This window comes from Tursiops truncatus, chromosome 11 (genome assembly GCF_011762595.2).
Source record: "Tursiops truncatus isolate mTurTru1 chromosome 11, mTurTru1.mat.Y, whole genome shotgun sequence".
NCBI lineage: Eukaryota > Metazoa > Chordata > Mammalia > Artiodactyla > Delphinidae > Tursiops > Tursiops truncatus.
In genome coordinates this window covers 40,229,834-40,246,599 of record NC_047044.1, presented here as the reverse complement: position 1 = coordinate 40,246,599, position 16,766 = coordinate 40,229,834, and the positions used below count along the sequence as shown (strand labels likewise).

The 16,766-nt window shown below is 35.3% G+C and overlaps 1 protein-coding gene across 5 annotated transcripts in view; it reads left to right on the top strand.

Annotated features, from left to right (window-relative positions):
* Positions 1-16,766, top strand: part of NAV3 (neuron navigator 3) — an 839,545-nt gene that overhangs the window by 633,560 nt on the left and 189,219 nt on the right. For all 5 annotated transcript variants that reach the window (XM_073788380.1, XM_073788379.1, XM_033866303.2 and 2 more), the window contains 2 exons: positions 7,209-7,277; positions 10,435-10,574. In XM_073788380.1, the coding sequence (XP_073644481.1) occupies positions 7,209-7,277; positions 10,435-10,574 (209 nt within the window). The remainder of the gene's footprint in view (positions 1-7,208; positions 7,278-10,434; positions 10,575-16,766) is intronic.

Here is a 16,766-nt window from a genome sequence, read left to right as displayed (position 1 = left end):
GACACCCTTCTAAGTGATCTACAGTTTAATCCTTATAAGAACCTTGAGATAGATAATATTGTCATCCTTATTTAACCCCTGAGGACACAGGCACAGAGAACAGCTGAGCTGGGATTCAGGTAGAGTATTCAGGCTTTAGAGTCTGTGCTACTAACCAATATATTAGATCTTTACTACTGGCATTTCAATTTAATAATTCACAGAAGGTAGATATTTGAATGTACCACTTTTTGCACACTTGCCTGATATTGTTTCGTTTCTTCTTCCAAGGTTGAAGTCAGTTCAGTTTCCATTAAATATCAAATTGTATTTTTTAGGAAGGGTTTTGAGTTGGAATACATGGTCTGAAGGGTTATACTTCTCAGAGTGAAACAGTCATCCCTGCATTCTTAAACCTAATTTTCCCAAATTAAATCGTTCTAGCACATTGCTGATACATGCCGGTGGTCAATAAAATCCTTTTTAATGATTTATTAATTGGTGGATAACGTCAATCAATATACGCTTATTAGAATAAGTAGAACACAAAACTAAATCAAATTTCTCAATATCTATGTCTGTCTGCCACTTTAAATACCTTAGGGGTGTGAAGTCAATTTCTTATTTATTAATTTATTCAATATCCAAAACTATTATGTGCTTTAAAAAAGAGCTATTATAATATGACCATAAAGTGATCTTTACTTTTTCTCTGCTGTGAAAATGGATTTATTCATCTGTGAATATCCATCTTCCTAGTATTTCCTGTTACTTTATTCACCCTTTGACTAATGGCATAACTTAAAAGTGGAGTCTTGATTTTTTTTTCTCATTTTACACTCTATCAGGGGTGTTAAATCTCTTTTTCCTGCCCTCTGTTCCCATGTAACTGTACTGCGCAACCCAAGCCAGAGGCCCCAGAGCCATCTTAGATTTTTCCCTTCAAGTCCTGCGTCCATGATTATAACTTCTCTCATTAATCATTTACTCTTATTTCCTGTGCCTCTGCCTCCATTCAGGCCCTCATCAAATCTTTCCTGAATTGTAGCAGTGATTTCCTATGTGGTCTCCTGGTTCCAGGCTTGCTAAATATCCCAACCTCTTTCGTCCCCCCAATTTCTTCTTTACATATCAAAGAAAATGATCTCATTAATCTGGGAATTTATTATTTATTCTGCAAGTTAAACCTTTTGGTATTCTCTGCTGGGGTCATGACAAAGGCTCAATTTCTTAGGAAGTTACTGTGGCTCTCCAACTTTTTACTTGGGCAATGAGTAGTTGTTAAAAGAATATTTTAACTATCATGGGAATTAAATAGCAATTAAGGCAATTCAAATATTAACTGTCTCAACTGAGATTTTTTTTTTTGAAAGAACCTTGATAGTAGCCAATGGAGGTAAAGAATGATAGACGTGTGAGGCTCAGATATTATGTTTTGGTGACTTTTAATGACGCACATGTCTTTGTATCTGGGTCCAATTTGATTTTTGAAAATGAAAGCTAAGGAATAAGATTACATAATTTTTACTTCTGCATGGAAGTCCACTGGTAGAATAACTACAACAGAAATAGAACCTTCCACAAAAATCTTGCACTGAGACACTCAAAATCTTCTTAACAATATCTGAGGAAAGCATAAGGAAGAGATCGAGTAAGTTTTACTCTCATTCTAAGTGTTCTGATTAGTAAGGGTTGCTGGAGTCCTAGCCAGGGATTTTGAGGCTACCACAGGACTCAGCAGAAAAAAGTTCTGTGATTGATTAATTAGTCATGTGTGCAATGAACATGGGAGTGGCAAGTTATAAATAGTATGCCATAATTTTCTAGCTCTTACTAAAATGTGGCTTAAACATTTAAAAAATAGTGTTTACTTGGAAGATTTTTGAGAATTGCTTGGACACTAAAAGCATCAGACCATTTAAAATTTGTTTTACTGTTTATTTCCTATTTCTACATAAAGTCATCTGTTGAATGAAATTATTTAAAATTCCCTATCTAAATGCTGAAGAGTATCTATTGAAAGTAGATTTATTTGACACCGGAAGAGATGATACTCTGAAGGCAATATAAAGTTATTATCATGATGTCTTGGAGATATAAATCCAAAAGGCAATGAATTAATAGCAAAAGAAACATTAAAGTATCACAAGTTGTACTTTGCAAGAAAATGATATGGTATAGTAGAACATAGCACAGCTTATAGAATCCAACAGAAGAAAGTTTAAATTTCAGTACTATTATATATAAGATGTATAACTCGTACAAGTTACTTAATGTTTAAAGGCGGTTTCATATTTTTCAGTCAGAAATGGAGTATCGCCTTTGCAGGACTATTGTGAGGAATAAATGAGAAAATAAATGTAAACTGTCACTTAATAAGGACACAGTGAAGACAAGTGTCTTCCTTTAATATACTTCTGATAATTCCATTCTTAAAAAGATTTCCCTTGGTTAAAAGATGGTGGTATAACATATCATTTTTTGATAATACTACCCAGTTAATAGCAATCAATAGTTAATTACTGAACACATACCAACCCATGATAGGAACTGAGAATGAAGAAATGAACATACCGTAATTCCTGTCCTGGTGAACAATGCAATCTGTTCAGGAGATAAGCATTTACCCTGATAAATTTCCATGTTAACCTAATCCTTAGAGATGAATAAGGACCTGGGGACTAATGGAGGACAAAACTAACTCTACAAGACTTGAGAAATGCCTCAAGAAGGAGGTGACACTTGAGCAGGATCCTAAAGCAGAAGTAAGATTTCATGATGTGGGGAAGAGAAGCCATGGTGTTGCAGATGAAGGAAACCTCATGAGAAAAGCCATGGAGCCGGGGGAGAAGAGGCCTCAGGCCAGAAGCAGAGGTGTGATGACAGTGGAGAACATGGCATGCAGGATGTGCAGAGGAGATGAAGCTGTAAGAGAGTCTGAGGAGACACACGGAAACACTCAGTAAACCAGATCACAGAGCTTGGACTATATCCTACAGACAATGGGGAGTCAACAGCAATTTCAAAGAAAGAGATTGACATCTATTCTCTCTTGGGAAGTTAGTTGACTGTGAGAAGAATGATTGGATTTGGTTGGCAATAAAAACGGGATGATAACAAAGAGACTAGTGGAGGGGCATTATCAGAGTCCATGAGAGAACTGACACAGAGGTAGAAATGGAGTGGGTCATGTCAAAGAAGACAACTCTTCTTTGTTCAATGGAAAAATAAAAAGTTGGTGACACTAAATTTAAATAACAAAGTCAAAGAGAGAGAGATGATTTGAAAGAATAATGAGTTAAGGTTTGAACATTTGGGGGATATCTGGGAGAAATATAGCTGATAGATCCAGGTAGAATATGTAGGAGATAATGAGATACTTAGAAAAGAGGCTCTGAGTTTAGAATTGAGATTGGAGTATAAAATACAGATTTGATATAAAAAGAATGGAGGGATATACCAGCTGAGACCTAGGATTATGGTTTTGAAAATATTCGTGGGCATAGTACAAAATTTAGAAGGGGTGATGGTGAGTGGACCTGTGTCTTGGAAGGAGGAGGAGTAGCTCAAGAGACAGCTGTCGTGTTAAGAAAGCTAAGTGAGTTGAGGATTTCTAGAGGAAGGAGGGTGTCAGCGCTATCTAAAGCAGCAGCAGCAGAATAGAAAATGAGGCATGGCTTGAGATGTTTAGATTATGCTCTTTGACTTTGGAAACAGGTGTTTTTCTTCCAAGCTTGGACATCTGTGGGTGTTCTGTAGAGCACAGCTTTTATTATGCGTAGGAATCCTGTTAAAATGCAGATTCTGATTCAGTAGATTTGGGATGAGACCTAATAATCAGTATTTCTAACAAGGCCCAGGTGATGCCATTTTGTTCGTCTGTGGACAACACCTTGAGTAGTGAGGCTCTGGTGGTCAATGATTGCAATTATGATCCTGATTGCAATTCAGGATCGGTTTACTTTGAGAAGTTTTCTTTCCTTATAATAAATGGATATTACAGTTCTACATGGGGGTTTGCACTGAAGCTGTATTGGATAGTTCTGGCAGTTTGGATCCTTCTGTGTATTGAACACCAGATGAGTTTCATCCTTTTTTTTAATTGACTGTCTCTAATCTCCTCCTCTTCCCTTCCATGTTAGGGGAAATAAAAAGCTTTCCCTTGCTATTCTACTTTACAGGATAGATGAGAAGATACTTCCTTTAGTAGAACCCACAGTGTGTCTCAAAATATTTATTTTTTTATGCTTTTGTTTCTGATACTTTTTGCCACCCATTAGCTAGAAAGACTTTCATTTGACAACATTTCAGGAAAAGAATACATAATCTTCTAACCAGATGTCTGCAAATCCTTAGTTTAGTGGTGTTCTGACTCTATTTATCTGCCCCCACTTGCCTCAGAGCTGTGTCTACATGTCCCTTGTGTCTGTTTCACTAATAAACTGCTTTGGCTGTACCTACTCACTTGCTTTGTTACTAGCCCATTTGTAAACCTGAAATTAGGGACATGGTATCACAAGCACTGTGGGGAAAGAAATTCATTTCTGCTGCATAGAGAGCCAGGGCCAGATAAAAAAGGAAGGAAGAAAGAAAGAAAGAGAGAGAGAGAGAAAGAGAGAAAGAAAAAGGAAGGAAGGAAGGAAGGAAGGAAGAAAGAGAAAGAAAGAAAAAGAGAGAAATAAAGGGAGCTAGAGGCATTGTGAGAAGTGTTGGGGCTTGAGTTAGATGGTAAACATGAAAATTGAAGGAGAACATAGATAAATTTGTAGAGGTCAGATCAGCGTGGCAGGGTATTGATTGCACATCTACAATAATTAAAAGGAAGGAAAAAGGGAAGAGTTGACAATTGAGGTTTCAAGCCCAAACACCTAAAGAAAATGGTGATCCTGTGTACAGAAATCATGAAATGAAAGGAAGGATCTGATTAGAACTTGGGGGATTAAAAAAAGGAAAATGGTGAGTTTGATGTGGTAATTGATTTTGAAGGTCATGGAAATGGATGTCTTTTATTCAGTTGATATTGATGACTGGGAGTATGATGCAGCTATTAACTCTAGTTTCTAGTAGAGTTCACCTGAAATCTTAGGTAAGAATCAAATGAAAGAATGCATACAAGTGTTTGAGGAAAGATGACATATGAAAAAGCATGCTTTTAAGAGATGGGTAAGGGGAGAGGGCCTGGTGAAAGAAAGAGAAAATGGACAAGAATGATGGTGGGCAGATCAAGTGAGTTTATTAGTATGACAGTCTGTGAAAGAGAGAAATTTAAAAAGGCAGAGAGAAAAATAGGGTCAAATACAAAAATATTAGAATATGGTGAGAGTTGAATCAAACTCTTCTTCAAATAACAGTTTCACATTTGTAAGGATAGTATAGGGCAGAAGCCCAGTTTCAAAGAATTAAAGTAGGATGGCTTGGTACAAAAATATAGGCAACTAGTAGAGTATTCTCATAATAATTAGAAAACACAAGTGGGCAATAAAATCAGACTGATTTTGACCAAGTCGATTAACCTCTAGATTTTGTTGTTGGTTTTCTACTTCTATACTAGAAATTATGATACATCTTTAAAATCATGGAAGAAAAAATCCATGAGGTGGCTTTAGTTCCCCGAGGGAAAGTACATTGTTTTATTGGCATCTCTCCTGCTAATATTTGTGTTCAATTTGGAGGGTACAGGATAGAAGACATCATGGTGAACCTGTAGGTAGTTCTCTTATTCTTGGGTTGACAAAGCAGACTGACATGTTCACAGAAGATTCTTTTTTTTCACTTTGGGTACTTTTAGTTTTAATTTTTGAATTAATATTTCATTGGAGTGCTTTGGTTTTTACTTTTAAATTGTCCTCTGATATTATTGTTGCTGAGGTAGTTTGGCCAGTTGTAGCCAGTTGTCTCAGTGTCCAGTACAGTTAGAATACAGAATGCACTCTCTGCAAATAAGAATATATCACATATCCACTTGAAAAACAAGTGCTCTGAAAAGCTGTCTAGATATGAGGAATTCTTTATTCCTCTCTAGCCAGGCAGTTCAAAGGCCTGCATACTCCCACCACAGACTGGCTGCATGGAGTAAGAGTTTACTCAGGAAACATGTCACCATCTTAAGGGATCCTTCCCTTGGTTAAATACCCTCTACTTAGCAGCAAAGCAACTGGATTAACAGCAGGGCTCCACATGACCCTTCCACCCTGACTCCAACAACCCCATGTTGTTCCTGTTTCCTTGGAGGCCTTGGAAACTGTGCATGTACAACAAATGTGTTCATGTAGAGTCATAACAATTCACCAGCAGAGTGATTCTCCACTCACACATCAACCCATGACAATCACAGCACGTGTGAACATGTTTAGGCCCACTGAGTCTTACTATAGCCTTCAGAACACTAATTTCAGAACCATTAGGTAATTCAGAAATCAGTTCAAGTTAAAGCACACATGTTCATTTCATTTATAAAGTATCCACTGCTCTTCAAAACTTGGTTTCCATAATGCTTTTTGGTGTGTTTTCGACCAAAGATTGTGATTTAAAAAATCATTAAGAATTGTAATTCAAGAATGCCCAGAAATTGTCATCAGCAGTTGTTCAGTCCGTTTTTGAAGAATTTGACTCCATTTTAATCTCAATTTTTTGCATAGATCTTTCTCTAGAAAAACATCTTGTATTAATCACGTCCATAAAATATTCTATCCAGGACTAGAGATCAACAATAACTTACTACACAGAAACCAGATATTTTAATCTTTTGGCTTTCAAAATCGTATTTAGGTTAAAACAGCAGACTAGAAGAGTTTATAAAAGAAAATAATGACTCTCATTTCATACTCTTTTTTCCATTTGAATCTTTTTGAGAAAGAGATCTTGCTATGGTGTTAAGTCAAACTTTAGCTTTCCTGAAGTTTTCACTGTCATTTACAAAGGTTGAATTTTTTTCTAAGATGGAATAATATTACTTTAAAAATATTAATATTGTCACACAACCATTTTTTAAAATTCATTGATGACACACTTATTAAGGGGTCCACAGCATTATTTATTTCATAATATGTTCATAATCAAAGGTCATGGTATATGTGTTACATTATCATAATTTTCTAATTTATTCTTTATACATGTTTGTACATGTTCTAATTGCATTTCATTAACTCATAGTTTTCTTGTAAGTTTGTACTTTCTTTCCATGTTCAAAGAATCTCTTTAATTCAATTTCTCTGTTTCTCCTCATACAGTCTGGCAGCCAGATATGCAACTCAGTCTAATCACAGTGGAATTGCAACCAGTCAAAAAAAGCCTACTAGGTCAGTTAATATCTCTAATTTATTGCTTGTTAGTGATAATAAAGTAAATGCCCAGTGATATTTTGTCCTATCATTCTAACTTTTTTCAAAAACTGACATACTTCTGGATGAAAAGCTTAGAGTACCGAATTCTTCCAAGTAGATTTCCATACGCCTTCTTGGGGGTGAGCATGTTTGTGTTAGATTATGAAATGGGTCTTGGGTTCTTCTAATTCAGTTTAGTTATACATAGTGCTATGACTGGGCTGAAGTCTAGGTTCTAGGCTTAGAGAAAGTCAAGGGGAAAAATTGCTTTGAAGACCCCATTCTTTCCAGGCCACAAATCTGGAAGTAAAACAAGATTGTAATTGCTTTTTGAAATGGGTATGCGTTAATTATTGCACATTTGGAAGCAGAAGTGAGAAACATTGGCAGATTTTTGTGGGGAAGTTAGCACCAGCTCAGCCTGAACCATTCTTTTATCTTTAATCATTTAAATTTTTGCTTCTTTATATCATATGTATTTTAAAGGCAGTCTATTATAATAAATGACAGTGCATTCTATACTGTTTGGAAAATACTGGTACAGAAAAATGTGTGGAAAGTGACTTTTTTTAATGTTAGGTTACTGGAGGCATGATGGTACAGCTAAGTGAAGCCACAGCAAATGTGTTTTGCCCCCCTGATTATTATGTGATTATATGTGCCATCTCACTCACTGGGGAAGTATCTCAGTGGTGGTTTGCTAGTCACTACTCTAATAATTAATCATATTGTGCAGTATTTGACCACAAGAACTACTTATGATGCCTTGACTTGAGGTTATGTGCTTTTCCCCTTGCCTTGGTTTCCTAAGTTATGTTCATTTCCATAGTAATTAAACTGATTCTGGAAAGGCAAATTAAAAGGGTATTTAATTAAAAATCAAAAGAAATGATATAAACTAGGATGCACAAAGAACAGTGACCTGCCATGTTCAGTAAGCATTTTTTATTATTACTTCTAAGACTTAATGAATATAAAATATATTTTAAGTACTTCTTTGATTTAATAGAACATCTCTTTTTTTGGCTTCATTCTCATTTCTCTTTTTATTACTTTGATGAATGATCTTGAGCTCTGGCTGACTGTCAAATTAGGGTAATGAGAAGAGCAAATGGATTTTTTAATTTGTTTTAATTTGTTCTTCTGAGAACTAAATGTCACTTGGCTTCATGGGTCACAGTCAAGATCAAAATGCATTTTAATTGCTTTCTAGAAACAGGTCAAGTTTCATTGCAAGCAGGGCAAATTTTGTGACAAAATTTGTTTATAAATGTGAGTTTGGAATGAACTTTCTAAGCCTATGGCTGTGTCTACAGGACTAGTCTCAGATTTATTACGATGGGACATTTGGCCAAATTAATTAGTTGAGTTCCTTCTACATAGTGCAATCACTGGTACTCAAAATTCCTGGTGTCTGTGGTTATTGTGCTAGACTTACAAACCCTGTAGATCCATTTGAGTAAAAGTTAAATGCTGGAGTCATTTGGAAAAGATTCTAATCTTGTGCATGACACAACCTCTAATTAGCAAAATAGCTGAAGGAACTATTTATTAGCCATATGTATTTAAACTCCAAAATACAGCCAACATTTTGAAACTATTAACTATTCCAAGATATCAACATTTCTGGTCTTAAGCTGGCGTGTGTGTTTTCCTGATGTTCATTCCATTTCTCAATACCTGTTACTATTATAAAATATTTATAGTATACATTTAAGAGTTTGATTTCCTGATAATCTATGGAAATAATGTGTCAAGTAGTATAATAAGGTGAGTTAAAATTTGAATATTGTAGCAACTGATTGTGAAATGTTGGGTACCAATATACTAGATATAAACATTCTTTTATTTTAAACATTTTGTATAACAAGAAAAAATTTGCTACATTTACAAGTTATGGATTGTTTTTGTTTTTCTTTTAAAATAGAACTTATTAGAGCAGTACACAGTGACATTCACATGGTGGCAGCAAACACTAGCAAAGATGCTGGCAACCCTTAATATCATGTTTTTAAATATGTCTTAAGATGCCAATATTAATTCTTGATTTCTAGTTTTTCATTTATGCGGACTGAGTTTACTATACATACACAATATACATTAGTATTAGTATAAAATAAAATATAGTAATTGCGTATTTTACGCACAGTTCTTGAAATAATTGATACCTGAAATTTTAATATGGAAACTGTTTAAACAGTGAAATAAATGATCCAAACTGATGTTTAATTATAGTTCAAATAAAATAACTGCAGATGATTACCTCCTATCAAACTTCCCCTAATTCTAATACAGTCTACCTACATTTCCTCATGTCTTGTCCTTCATACACAACGAGTAGCTAAAGCTACTATCACTGTAGGTGTGTTTTAAATTGTCATTCTACTAGCATAGATTTTCTTCTAGATTTTCTTCTTCTGAGACCTGCATCCTTGTCGCATGGCCTGTGTGATCAGTTGGCCACACTTGTGAGATAACCAGCTAGAGTCTAGGTGCTTACTTTTGGCAAGAGAGTGAAAGTTTTTATGTGAGACAGATCAGTCAAATATGAACAAACTCATGACCTTGGTCTCCACACCATGTTTTTGAGTAATTAACTAGCTTAGATATTCAGTAAGCATTTGCTATTTGCAATTTGTATGTAACTTTATTCTTCTTTTTATTAATGTACAAGTTCATCTAAGATACAGCCACCTAAGATAAAAACAAATGTCCCGTATATTGAAAAGAACAACTTAACAACAACTGCAGGCAGCTGGTTAATACCCTGAGAATATAATAGATTCTAGTTAAGTATTATTATTTCCGTTGCTTTTCATGTAATTGTTAGAGTACCTTTAAATCAAAGTTTTATTCATCAGGTACATATAGGCATGACTTTTTAGTTAAAATTACTTTATTTCTAATTGTCCTGCATTATTAGTATACTTTGGAGGCAAATTATATCATATGAACCAAGATTTTTCTGAAGATTTTCAAACCTTGTGTTTAGCTATTTGTCGCTTAAACCAACATTTTCTGCTGAATGTCATAAATTATGATTTTCCCATTAACTCTTCCCTGCTCAGAACCTCCTGTTCCCTATGTTTTTATAATGTACAATAATGATGTAATTTTTCTTGTACTATTTCAGACTTCCAGGTCCCTCTAGGGTACCAGCTGCAGGCAGCAGCAGCAAGGTCCAGGGAGCCTCCAATTTAAATAGGAGAAGTCAGAGCTTTAACAGCATTGATAAAAACAAGCCTCCAAATTATGCAAATGGCAATGAAAAAGGTAAGTGTTCGCCCATTACATCATTAAGGCACAAGTGTAACATATGGGCCTAATAAATTACATGCTAAATCTAGTATTTAAGCAGTGTTACAGCATTTGGAATGGAAATGTTATCAGTGGACTTTCTTACATTGTCTAAGTGCCTCCTCCTGAATTCCAGCTTTTTTCAGGACCTTTCCAATCTGAAGAACACTTTAAGGAAATATAGTCATTTATATTAAAGTGGTTAGTGATTATCCCCAAGTATAAAATCTGTTTCTCAAAAAAAGTTCCTCCTGGATGCATGTAAATAGCATTTTCTTTTGTTTTCTCATGTTTTATGAGCACTTATCTTGAAATCATAAACCTATATGAAGTGTTTTCAAATCCTTGGTTTTAGTTAACATTAAATGCCATACATGTTTGAGGAAGTTAAGGTTGGAGAATCAAAATTTAAGACATAATTATGAAGGGTACTTAGTCTTTGAGAGCAGCAGGACAGATAAATATTATGACCTTAGTTTTTCCTATAAGAGACAAATTATTCATGTTTGTTTTATTTTCTTGAACGAGTGTATGATAGAAATATCCAATCACACGATCAGGAAGAAAGGACACAGTGGAAGTGTGTGTTAAAGGCAGATTATATATTAACTACTGTATGATACACAGTTCTCTCCAATGTGCACAGTGCATATTTAAAGAGGTGCTGGCTTGATGCATATCCCTGTGGAGCTTGCATCCGAACGGTAGGATGTGTAATTTACATCTAAACCATGAGAAAATCAAGAACCTCTGCTGTTGGGAGCAGTGTGACCCTGTGAGGGACTAGGGCATGTTGCGGGATTTTGAGGTAGTATTTTCTAATCAATAAAACTTTAACTTCTCTGTGTAGTATTTAACTCTCCATGCAACAAGACATGAAATTCCAAAGTGACAAATACACTTAGTAGAACAGCTGGCAAATTTGGTTTGACTAATTGAACCAGGTAGAAACCTTTTGGCTCAGATTAGATCATTTCCAATTGTTTAATATGGATTATCTGATTAGACTTCTCTTACTCAGACATGAATTGACAGGAGTGATCTATGAATTATACACTTTCATGAAAATTTCCTACCCATTAAAACAAAATTGGACAGACTGTAAATCCCTGTAAGCAAAGCAGTGTATCTTGATCCCTGTAATATCCCCAGTTCTTGAGTTGAATGGAAAAAGAAGAAAATAGTATGTGTTTGGAAGTTAGGATTTTCTCTTTAAAATAAAGAATAAAACCTTTGATTGGAGAACCTAAGAAATGTTACTGAAGACTTACGCTTCTCCTGGAGAGAAAGGGGACAAGAATTTCTTATCAGAAAAACATCTCCCTCATTTTGTGACTTTCCTAGAAAGCATCATACAAAGGCCTATATATGCTATGAAATACTAAGGGAAAATAAACATGTTTAGACATTAAGATATGCTGAGTGGACTGCTCAAGTGTCTGATTTTAGCTACATGAGACTACAGTTGTATAAGAGTTTTGCAAAAAATGACTAATAACATTGGCAAAGAAACCTAGAAATGCTTTAGATGACCCAACGTTTTGATATCATAATGTATTTTTTGATCATGTGAAATAATTTTTGTATTTCTGGTGTCTAAAAGTAAAAATCCAGAGGTAGCCAAGTATTCATATCTTTCCATAGGCATTCAGCCTCTCTTATGTATGTCTAAGAAGTAGTGCAAAATTAGAAAGTAGCAATATTTATAATAACCACAAGGTGGAGACAGATAACACACATTACGAGGTTTTTGACCATAAGCAGATTTCCTTAGGTCGGTATCAAGAGCAAAAGTTTTCATGGTGAATTAGCCATTACTTTTAATTCCAACAAAGTAAAATTCCAAAACATTTAAAGTGTATGATCTCACATTCACAAATATTTATAATATTATATATCAAATGTAGGCATTAAATGTCTGTAAACTGTCAATCATAATTAAAGCATAAATTGCATTATATAATACAGCCTTCTAGAATTTGTTTTGCATGCTATATGGCATTTTCTATTAATGTGGAATCACAGCTTCATATCAGTATATCCAGTATCATCTCTAAATTAATCATTGTGTCATGCTATTTTATATTTCCAAAATATTAGCTTAAATTATAGAGCAAACAAAACAAATATAAACATCACATATGAAACAGTTTATAATTTATTCTTTAGACTATTTGAATGGTACATCGTTTTGGATAAGAATGTTTTATTTAACCTTTGACATGGAGATTTTTCATGTTAACACAGCATATAAAAAAATAAGATTCCATCTGATGACAGGTTGATCTCTGTGACAATATAGTTCATACATAGCCTAGGCATGGCTAAATAAGGTGGAAATTAAACAAGAATTTTCAAAGGTTACAGTATTATAATAACAGAATTCAGAAATTACTAACTTGAGTATTCTAATTGCCATTCCTTTTTAGTTATTAGAAAGTATAACAGTTAAATTCAATAAATTAAGATATGGGCTTCCCTGGTGGCGCAGTGGTTGAGAGTCCACCTGCCGATGCAGGGGACACGGGTTCGTGCCCCGGTCTGGGAAGATCCCACATGCCGCGGAGCGGCTGGGCCCCTGAGCCATGGCCGCTGAGCCTGCGCGTCCGGAGCCTGTGCTTTGCAGCGGGAGAGGCCACAACAGTGAGAGGCCCGCGTACCGCAAAAAAAATAATAAATAAATTAAGATATTTTTACTCAAAAGAAATAATCACACTATCTGTAATGTGCTCCCTGAATGCTTCTAAGTGAAAATGTACTTTCTGCTTTCTTTAAGAAGTCTTAAATGTTGAGTTATGTGAATCAATTGGGGAATCTCTAGAATTTGTAATAGATAGTAAAGGTTTATTCACAATTAAAACAATTTCACTTCCTTATTAAAAAACATACTGTTGAAAGCACAGTAGCTTCTCACATGTATGGAATGGTAAAAATAGCTTATTTATGAATTGTGTGGCTTATCTAATAAAGGGAAATCAGAAGAGAATCACAAACTGCACTTCAAAAGATACCTCTAATACCATTTTAATAGTAATCCAAAAAATAGTGTGCTCATTTCACCAAATGGATTAAAATATCGGTGAACATGGCCATAGATTATCACTTGCAGAGAAGGCTGAAATAGAAATGTTAAAATAGAAAGCAATGCCACCCCACCATTCTGTTGAAATGGAATGTAGGAACAAATTTCTCAGAACAAATGGTGAAGTGAAGATAGTATATTGTTTGTAGAAAAGCATTTCTTTGGGGAGTCCAAGTTTCTTCCCTTGGTGACCTGACATGCAGAGACTGACAATGAATAATATGTTCTGACACTAGCATTTATCAGTTTGCCCATGCACCCTATGAGATTACTCTAGACAGATGTATGCTTTAAAGAAAAATCAAATATCTTTTCAGTGGAAATCAGGGATCTTGTGAAAAAAAAAATGCCCTGGTTCATTTGGGCACACATTTTATATGCCTGAAGCAAATTATCTTCAGAAATAATTCTTGTTTTGTAAAATCGACATGATAAATATGAAAAAGGCTTAACAGTTCAGTACTATTAGGAATGTAAATGTCCCTAGCTCTATTTGGAATCCACTTTCTGAATTATGATCTGTAACCACTTATTACTTGGCAGAGTTCTTTAGCAGAGAGATGTTTTTCTCTGTTGCTAAGAAACATGCCACAGTACCAGAGGGCATGCTCCCATCCCTTTATTGTTTCTCCCGTGTGATTCTTACATGGTACCTGTACATCTGTGGAAGAGGAGATTTCCTTTCTGTTCTCCTGGGTTCTAATGAAGTAGCTTCTGGTGTGAAAGTGTTTTCTTTCATTTACACTCAACATAGATTTAGTATGCTTGATATGGAGAATTTAGCAAAATTGAAATTGAACTTTTTAAAACTATAGGTTTAATGTGAATGTTACATTAGTCGTGGAGTTTTGACAGCTAAAACATAATTATCTAGTTCTTAAGTACTTTTTTAATTACTCTGAAATTACTCTTAAGACCACAGAACTGAACTGTTTTATTTCCTTTTCAATGCAATGCAAATACGTTTTACTCATTATATCTCTTTACGGGTGATTTCATTATGTGTTCCACCATGACTTTTTGCTTTATTTCCTTAATAATTATATAAACCTATAATGACATAATTTCAAGTTAATCTTGAGGATGTTTATGAGGTAACAATTAAGTACATAGGTCAAGTGATATGACTAAATAGACTTGGGCATATGTGTTGTTTACTTACGTATACATGCTTACATATTGAGGTGTACATGTATTTTATACGCCCGTACATAAATTACATACTTTAAAAAAATCTGGCTGGTGAGTTAAAGCTTCCCTAAATTTTTCAATAGTCCACAAAGTGGCACTCTCACGTTACTAATGGTACAATATATGCATGTGCAGAATGGACAGTGCCCCTACAATCCCTGTAATAGCATTCCATGTTTCTGTTCAGCATAAAATTGATGATTGAGGCATTTCGCAAGCCATCATTTATGGGAGACAGTGTGGTGAGGTAAACAAGGGGCCAGTTGGTAACAAAACAACTGAAAACAAATGTGAATGCTATTTTTTTTAACTTTCGAAACGTTCATTGCATTTTGGTATATTATTGTAAAATGAGAGTCTTAAGTTAGTTATTTACCAAGCTAATTGCTGTCACCACATTGATCAGTCATTTCCTTCCTTCCGTAATGATCTGTGATGCTGAAGTCGTTCTGTAATTAGCAGGGACCATACATATCACTGAGCACAATGCCTGCTGTACAGTGAATACTTTCAAAAGAGTGGTGCCATTGTCATTTTTATTGTTGTTGCTCCTTTCTGTGTTGTTACTTTGTGAACTGAAAGCTGGTTTGCTTCCATCCAAACAGTATACTACTCAGTGAGGAAGAAGAAATAAACAACTGAGGATGTTCCCTGGTCCTTTCTCAGGCTAGTAGCACCATTGGCAACGTAGCAGTGAGCTCGGAAGCGAACCTGCCAAATTTCCATGGAGAATCGTCTTTATCTAAACTTCCCATATGCCTGTTGTGACTGCCACATTTACCTCCGTGTATTAATTTTAGAACTAGATTGGCATTTTTCCCAGGTCATCAAAGTTATTTTTTTTTGTATATGAAATAACTAAAAATTAACTCTCTGAATTTAGATGTTTTCTAAGCAGGAATTAAAATCTATTCTTACATCAACTCAAAAGGATGGTGCCAGTAGGAGATAGTATATAGGTAACTGAATAGTGAGTATCTTGTATCATGTTCTCCCCATTTATATTCTGCTCATTGAGGAAGAAGGAACCCAAATTTCGGGGAGTTACCCAGTTGCCTTCACTGTTGTGACAAACATGTGACTTTCTGGAGAACCGAACCGGCAGAATTTTTGGGTGGGCAAGCAAACATATGGAAAGAAGGGAGAGTCAAAAGCCTCCAAATTTTGTAGTCACATAAACCTGGGTTCCAATTTTGGTTTTGTCTTTTCTAAATTTTACTCTATGCATGATTTGGAGCAAGTTACTTTCTCTAAGCTTCAGTTTTCTCATTTATAACAAGAGAAATAATATGTATATTATAGATTATTATGAGTTTAAATAAGAGGCATATGGGTAGAAGCTCTAAATGTGATACCATGTATCAAAGTACTTGGGAAAAGTAAGCAGTTGATAAATAATATTATTTGGTTGCAATGGAATTGGTGGTGGTGGATGCGAGGTGGAAGAAGAAGGGGAGGAAGAGGAGAGGGAGTGGAAGAAACTTTCTCTTTGGAGGCTAGAGACAAGGAACCAGCTATAGGCAGAGAGGCCCTGCAAACGCAAGATACAAGTTTGTTGCAGGAATGCCCTTAAATATGTGCATTAGATACCTGTGCTTTTCCACCATACCCAGCTAACAGTTCATTTATAGTCAGAAGCTGAGTTAACAACACTCAGCAATGCATCAGTTGAGACCAGGCTACTTACTATTGAATATGTAAATCGCACAGATTGTGCCGACCCCCGCTCTGTCAGAGCTGCAGAGGCTGCCATTTCAGCAGCTGTTGTTCTGCACCCTTTCTTGTGAGGTGTCCAGAGAGACACTCATTATTCTAATGCTCTCCTGATGCACAGTGACTTATGATTTTCACTCTTCATGCAACGTGAAGCACCTCATTGCTGATTATAGAGAGGA